General features: G+C 40.7%; 1 protein-coding gene across 1 annotated transcript; it reads left to right on the forward strand.

The window, feature by feature from the left end:
* The first annotated feature begins 1196 nt into the window (after positions 1–1196).
* On the forward strand, positions 1197–6406 carry cacng3a (calcium channel, voltage-dependent, gamma subunit 3a). Its single transcript, XM_086295229.1, has 4 exons — positions 1197–2039; positions 3730–3813; positions 3914–4054; positions 4758–6406. The coding sequence occupies exons 1-4, from the start codon at positions 1829–1831 to the stop codon at positions 5321–5323; spliced, it is 1002 nt and encodes a 333-aa protein (XP_086151355.1). The 5' UTR covers positions 1197–1828; the 3' UTR covers positions 5324–6406.
* Positions 6407–7856: the final 1450 nt, after the last annotated feature.

The raw sequence follows: 7856 nt of genomic DNA on the forward strand, positions 1-7856 counted from the left end.
ACCTCTTCCTTATGACCCTTCCCAGATTGATAGACAGCCACAGATGCTTCCCTAACATCATTGCTGATGCTCCAGAGCAGCAGACTGCCAAACGTCTGCTTTGGTAGAAGTGTTCGCACTTGTTGCTGATCGTTTAATCAAGTGCATTTGAATAGCAGCACCTGGCCGCTCCTTACGCTGATACGTTTTCTTCCCACAGAGTGCTTCTAAAATTATGGCTTAATTTTTGTTAAATAACTACACAGTGTAATATGTCATGTGTTCTTGTTTGTTTGAGGTTGTATTTAAATTTTTCAAATTATTTTCCTTCTCATATCCTCATATGTAAAATCTAAAAAGTGACAGTTTGTGCTCTTCTTTTTACCATGACTGTAACAATGACCAAGACTTTATATAAGAGATGAATTTAGATCCTAAATTTGAAAGGAGGCGGTGACTCCTGTCATTGCGTAAATCTCATATTTTAGTCACAATATAAAATGGAAAACACATCAAATGTTTGAATTGAGAAAATTTGCTGTTAAAATTTTGATTGCAACAACATGTCTCAGAGGAGTTGGGGAAGGAAAAGTAAGTGGTTCTAAAAGGAAATATTTTGCAGTTAACTGGAAACAGGTCAGTAAGACTATTGGGTATAAAAAGGAAACGGTAGAGAGGAAGAGTTTCTCAGATCTAAAGATGGGTAGAGGTTCAATCTGCAAAGAGTTTCAGAACGTTCCTCAGTGAACGGTTGTGAAGACTTAGACTTATTTCATCATCTATATTTCATAATATCATCAAAAGAGTCCGAGAATCTGGAGGAAATCTTGCTGTGTGCAGGAGACAAGGCAGAAAATCGATATTGGATGCCTGTGATCTTTGAGCCCTCAAGCAGCACTGAAATCAAAACAGGAATGACATTAAAATCACTGCATGGGCTCAGGAACACTTCCTGAAAGCGACATCTGTGAACACAGTTCATTTTATAATCCAGTAATGCTGCTTAAAGCTCAATCATACAAAGAAGAAGCCACATGTGAGCATGATCCAGAAACGTCTCCATCTTTTCTGAACCGATACTCACTTAAAATGCACTGAGGCAAAGTGGAAAACCGTTCTCTGGTCAGATTAATCAAAATTTGCTAATTTTTGTATTTTTTCAAAAACATGGATGTTGCATCCTACAGGCTAAAGAGGAGAGAGACCAAAGAAGCTCTGCTGTAGTGTTCACGGGCACTTATCTCCACTTTAAGACTGAATTTAAAATGTAAAGTTGCCTTTTTGCAGTTCTAAATTGAAGTGTTTTTAGGCTGAGTTAAAGGTTTTATTGTGTCTTTGCCAGAAAATAATGCGCACTACTTTCTGCTCTCTTGCTGCTCTCCATGGTGCTGACCTGGTGGACTATGAACTGGTTTGCATGAGGCCTGTGCTATTCTTAGTGACAGGGACACACACACACACGGACAAATGCACACACACATACAATCAGACAGGCGGGGTCATTCTGCAGACTGAGCCCGTGCAGAGTTGGGCTACAACAAACTAGAACGAGTCGAGAAACATGCCGCTGATGCCATTTTCTCCAGACTACTTTCCTCTATCATTTCCTCCAACTTTCAGCGCCGTTTCTTTACTTGTTCTGCACAGCCAACAAGATGACATCAAGCTTCTGTGCCTTTAACATGGAAACATCTTTGTGAACAAAGTTTTATAGTTTAGAGGAAAATGGGGCGGCAGAAGATGTGCTCGGAGTTTCCTTCCTGGATCAACTCAAAGATCAGACACAGAGGGAAAGTTTTGAACAACCTCTAAACTCTGCCAGACTCGGTCCTCAGAGGGAGGAGGAGACATGAGGGTGTTTAACCGGGGTGTGCTGATGCTTCTGACCACAGCAGGGGCTTTCTGTGCCTTCAGCCTCATGACCATCGCCGTGGGAACGGACTATTGGCTGTACTCCCGAGGGGTGTGCCGCTCTAAGACCCTGAGCGACAACGAGACGGTCCGCAAGAACGAAGAGGTCCTGACCCACTCCGGTCTGTGGAGGACCTGCTGCACAGAGGGTGGGAGTCACACTACACCTGCATGTGGTTTCACATTAGAAGCTTATAAAACAGCCCAGAGTGAAACACAACAAAAATGGTCAATCTAAACATAGTAAATATGCACTATGGTGTGTTTATGTGACTATGACTTGTTAATCTAATAAATTAAATAGGATATAAATGGGCAACTCAATATTAAATAGCAATAACACTGTCGGTTCTTACAAGCAGGTCTCTAACGGGCTGAATATATAAACAAAGCTGTGCATCATGTTTCTCTATCGGGTGATAATTGCTACATCGATAAATCATACAACAGCAGCTACATAGTAATACTATTACAAAGTATTACAACATAGTAATAGTATTACAGACCTGAAAATGTTCTGCACTCAACAGTTGAGTGGAGTATTTATATTCTGTATCACGAAAAGTAGAAATCCGACATAAAAATACCCTGTTATAGTGATTGTAACTATAAATATGTGACTAATATGTAAAAACTATTTTTTACTTGCACTGTGCAGATGATTTTGATTGTTTGCTGGTGTCATGAGGACACATCTTAAAGAAGACTATAGAGAAGGTTTAGTCCTGGCTATATGATGGATAGAAATGACATTTTAAATTATTCATTTCTCGTTAATAGCACTACCAATACTTCTCTCACCCTATATCCTTGGTTCTGTTTTGCTTTGCTAAGTTTCTGAATGAAGAGAAAATGCTTGGCTTTTCGATTTCCTTCCCACTTCCCTTGCATCCCCTCCCTCTGCTGCTGCCCCTGCCGCCTGTAAAACCAAGCCAACCTAAAAAAGGTTTAATGGAGAGGAAACAGAGCATGCAGAGGTCATCAGTGCTTTAACAGTCTGGTGTGACTGCATTGCAAAAAAAAGCCATAAACAGGCAGATAGATGAAGATAATCGTGATGCACGAAAAAAGCGCTCAGAGACAAATTTGTTGTTGAGCCAGATGGAGACAGATGATCTGATCTCTTGTTTCTAATGTGACAATAATTTGAATAACTTTACACCTCACATCTTTTCTCTCAGCCCTATTCGCCGCAGCTTATCTGTTGTTAATGAATGAGTTTTGTTTTGGTAACCATGGGGACCGAGCCACATCATCGATACTGGTCAATCAGGGCGGGCTCACAGGGACACATTTGTCAATACGATCCTGTGTGCGCAAATACTAAAAGGCATCTCGCGGCCAAAGGTTACAAAGGCTGATGTTTGTATTTCCAGGCATCATTATAATGCATCAGAGCCTTCACGGCTTACGAGGGTTATTATCTGTCTGTGCCATATACAGTAGCGTTGAGCGATAGTGGAATATTTGTCTTTTCACTTGAGACAAGCTAAAACTAAAAGTGATCACATGACATGAGTGAGTGTGGACAGCCACTGCAACACTGTGTCCTCCAGGTTTAAAATCTGATAGGCTGAACAAGTGAAGCCATAAAGTGACTCTTTGGGCATGCTCATAACTCACAAGCACAATATAAACACAGTAAAGGGCCACAAGAGGGCACTGATTCATGTTAAACGGTTAGAAGGTGGACAGGTTGAGTAAAAACCGACCTGAGAAGATACCTGTGCATATTTTACATTTGCATCAAGTACAGAAGAAGAGGGAGACAGGGGAAAATGACAAAGCTGAGCAACTTTTGTTACAAAATGATGTAATTGTCTGATTTTCTGTTTTCAGGGACATTTCGGGGTGTTTGCAAGGACATCGATCACTTTCCTGACGATGCAGACTACGAGCAGGACGCTGCTGAATACTTACTGCGTGGGTCTCAAATAATTGCATGAACTTTTAACAGCTGTGATGACAGTGTGAGGTATTTGCGTGGTGTCTTAATACCCTCGTTCTCCTGTCCTCTGCACAGGAGCGGTACGAGCCTCCAGCCTCTTCCCCATCCTCAGTGTGGGGTTATTATTTCTTGGGGGTGTCTGCGTAGCTGCCAGCGAGTTCTACAAGTCACGCTATAATGTCATTCTCACTGCGGGTATACTCTTTGTCTCTGCAGGTCAGACACACAGAGTTGTTTCAGCAGCATGATTATTATTGTGGCTCTTCATTCAGTCCCTTATTAATTCTGAAACACAGAATTAAAAGCTTTTTGTCAGTGATGTTAGATTTTATGTATACCCCCCCCCCCTTTTTTTTTTTTTTTTTTTACTGTTATTAATTATGTTTTTCTATGTTAGTCTTTCTGGTATTTTATCTTTTTTTTTCTTTTAAAAAAAAAAGTATTTTCTTCAGGTGTTTTAATGGTTGTACTTTCTTGTTGTATGGAGGATCAAAAGGGCCAAAAATAAATAATGATTGAACGACTCAATAATTCTCTATCATTAAATTCATCAAAAGTAATATTAACAGCAAAAGGAAATAAAAATTTTTTTTTAAAAACACAATAAAATAAAAATAATGGAAATAAATGGAAATTCATTTAAAGGTAACAAAAATACAAAAAAATAAGAAAATCAAATAGAAACAAGAATTGGTATCATATTTAATTACTTATTGTATTTATTCAGCATTTTTTAACCATTATTGTTATTTCTGGTGCATTTAACTGGTGTCTTTAATTTTTTTTTAATTTAACTAATTAAATTTACATTTTTGCACTTTTAGTCCTCCATAGAATGTAGCGTGTCAGTCAACTGCAAAAATTCCTCTACAAATAAACATCTGACTGACCCTCTTCATCTCTATGAACACTACTGCAGGTCTCAGTAACATCATTGGCATCATTGTGTACATATCAGCCAACTCAGGTGACCCCAGCCAGAGCGACAACAAGAAGAGCTACTCCTACGGCTGGTCCTTTTATTTCGGAGCGCTGTCCTTTGTGCTGGCTGAGATGGTGGGCGTCCTGGCAGTGCATGTGTTCATAGAAAAACACAGACAGTTGCGCACTAAGGGCCGGCCTTCGCTCATGAAGCCGCCCATCTCTCGAAGCTCATCGTATTACCGCAACCGTTACTATCAGAACCGCAGCCGCCGGTACAGTTACAGGAGCAACCACAGCGCAGGGGACCCGCACTCCTTCCGAGCATCACTCAGCCGTGACCGGGAGCCGTCCATCTCCGCTGAATCTAAAGTCACCACCATGGCAGGTTTGCCGAAACCAGTGTCAGTGGGCTCAGAGTTCATGCTATACGCTTTAACCTCGCCCCTCAAAAACAGTAAGATAGACATGGCTGTGGATCATTTAACAGCTGCAGCTGCTCACAACAACACAGAGATGCTGCCTGGAAACTGCGCTTCCAACAGGAGGACCACACCTGTCTAAGAAGAGAGTCCCTGTAAGGCTGAACGTTAGTCGGAGGAGAATAAGCTTTCTCATGTTCTTGCTTGCAAAAGAGAGACATTGTAGACAAGTGCAGGGCTTAGCCTGCCAAATATTTTTTTATGAACTCTTCAGTCAAGAAATAGTGGGAAAACTGCCATTACAATCTCCCAGAGTCAGTCCAACAGTCCAACACCAGGATATAACTTGGGGTGCAATCAGAAAGTCCAGTTACTCCAACCATTAAAAGCAGAAACCATGTCTGGTTTAAATTTAGCCAATCTCCCCTTCAAGTCTGCTCCTTCTGCAGCTCTGGAATTAAATGGGCGGTGCATTATGTGGTTCAGTGGTTTGCACAGAAAAAGATCCTGGGTTTGAATCCACTGGCTGGGGCCTTTCTCTGCGGAGTTTGCATGTTGTCCCTGTGACTCTGAGTGCTCACGTTTCCTCCAACAGTCCAAAGATGTGCATGTTAAATTCTGATTTGTCAGTCTCTCTGTGTTACCCCCTGTGGCAGATTAGCAACCTGTTCATGGTCTCCTCAAACTCTTGCCCCATGACAAGCTGAATAGGCTCCACCAGTGCAAGGAACAGTTTGGAGTGAAAGTTCCCCACATGAAGGCAGTGCATCGGATTAGAATGATAGTTATTTCTTAAGATATTTGCAGGGGCTTGCACTAATTCAGAATGAAATCCGGGATGAGAACTTCAGTGCGAAGCTCTACTCTAGAACCTGAAGCGTCCAATAGAGTATATCTGGTGGAATCAACCTGAACTGGTTGCTTCCAGTCTTCAATCTGCAACTAGCTGCAACTTTTTCATTTTTCACATAATTATATATAAGCTAAGGTGTCAGCATTTTGACATGGTGGAGGAGATCCAACATGCACTGTTGAAAGAAAAGTTGAAGTGGTCAGAACAGGGCGTGCAGGGAAGGGTTTAAAATAGGAGCTGTAGGCTTGCAGCACTGCCCAAAGACATGCCCTAATGGGGAAGATGTGTCACATTTAAATCAGGTTATGGTTCACAAGCTGGCACCGCAGAACTTAACGATTGCATCTCCTGATGAAACAAAGCAAGAAAATAAAGCTGTTTGAGATGTTGAAATCAGAGAGACCTTGTCGTTTTTTACTGGAACAATTTTAAAAATGGTCCATCGATGATTTAAATAGTTGCAGAATGTTGTGCAGTTAATTCACTTATCGTTTCAGTTCAAGCAACCAGCTGATCTGTATATTTGACACTCGGAGGAAAAATCAAAGCAAACAAAAACTGAACTTTTAAAAAATAGATTTGTCTCAGTTTTTGTGAGTGTGTGTGTAGTAATAGTCAGTCAGAGAGAGAGACAGAAAGGGAGAGGTGCCCGTGAGGAAATAGAAACATTTACAGAAAATACAAAACGCATGAAAGCAACTGAGAATGAATGAATGAATGTCCTGTTCCTGTAGCCTCATTTTTTGTGGACCTATTGCAGAAGATCGAAACCCCATTAAGTGCATTCGAACTCTCTCTGTCTCTCCATGTGTCTAATTGTGTGGCTGAGTGAGTTTTTGTAGCATGTGAGCGTGCATAAGCCCACTGAAAGGGTCTGCCCTCATGGTTATGCCACTTTCTATATGCCTTAAAGAAAGCTTCAAAACTCACATCACAAAAGGTGCTTTTTTAAAATTGTACAGGACATCTCAGTTTCTGGCATCTGGCATTTGCAAGAGAAACTAAGAGAATATTCAAACACAACCCAGCACAGAAGCAAAGGTTTGAACAATACTGATAAACAAAAACAGTTTATCAAAAAAAGGTGACCTCTCCTGTGCTGAGTAATATCAGGGCCTTATTGTGCCTGAACATGCATGAATTAGCTCCGTTACATCTGATGGCAGGGCAGCACAAACAGACACACGTCTGAGAAACCTCAGGTGTTACCATGGCAGCAACGGGATTCAGGCTAGAATTCAAGGTAGGTTATGAATACGCTCACACAAGAAATTACCTGAAAGCACAACTGACTACTTCGGCTACTGTTTCAGCTCCACAAGCTATTTATCGCTACTACACTGCACAGAGTCTACTGTCCAAGGATCCATATGGAAGTATTTAAGTAGTATTTCAAATATTTTTACTAAAAGTTAAAAAAAAAAAGTGCAAACAAAGGATTCAAACTAATGCCTCAAACAGACTGGAGCCTCTAATCAGAAAGCTTCAATATGATTTAGTTACTAAGCAAACAAAAGTTAAGTTAATGAATAAATTACCAGCAGAGACCAGCCTGCAGTGTCTGAAAGGAGAATGGTGAAGCCAAAGAGACTGATAACATCAGGCCAGCTAACATCAAGATTTACATTTCTTGGGCAATACTCTACAGAAATCATGGTAAAAAAGGTCAAGAGTCAAGAATGGACAAGAATCTATTGAAAATTTCAGCAGACCAATTTTTATATATAACTGTTGAAGTGAGAGCCGAGTAGGCTTAATATTATAGCTGGATTGGTTGGTTTTGTCTGCTGATTAAATTAAACGAAACAACAAGTTTGATCAC

The sequence above is a fragment of the Aulonocara sp. 'chitande type north' Nkhata Bay genome, linkage group LG6 (assembly GCF_057382095.1).
Source record: "Aulonocara sp. 'chitande type north' Nkhata Bay isolate Kocher_YH1m ecotype deep benthic linkage group LG6, A_spYH_male_GT1.1, whole genome shotgun sequence".
NCBI lineage: Eukaryota > Metazoa > Chordata > Actinopteri > Cichliformes > Cichlidae > Aulonocara > Aulonocara sp. 'chitande type north' Nkhata Bay.

Excerpts from the sequence above, each read along its gene's own strand:
- cacng3a (XM_086295229.1), top strand. The coding sequence starts at position 1,829 with ATGAGGGTGTTTAACCGGGGTGTGCTGATGCTTCTGACCACAGCAGGG. Across the intron at positions 3,814-3,913 it reads CGCTGCTGAATACTTACTGC|GAGCGGTACGAGCCTCCAGC; the intron begins GTGGGTCTCAAA and ends TCCTCTGCACAG. Across the intron at positions 4,055-4,757 it reads TATACTCTTTGTCTCTGCAG|GTCTCAGTAACATCATTGGC; the intron begins GTCAGACACACA and ends ACACTACTGCAG.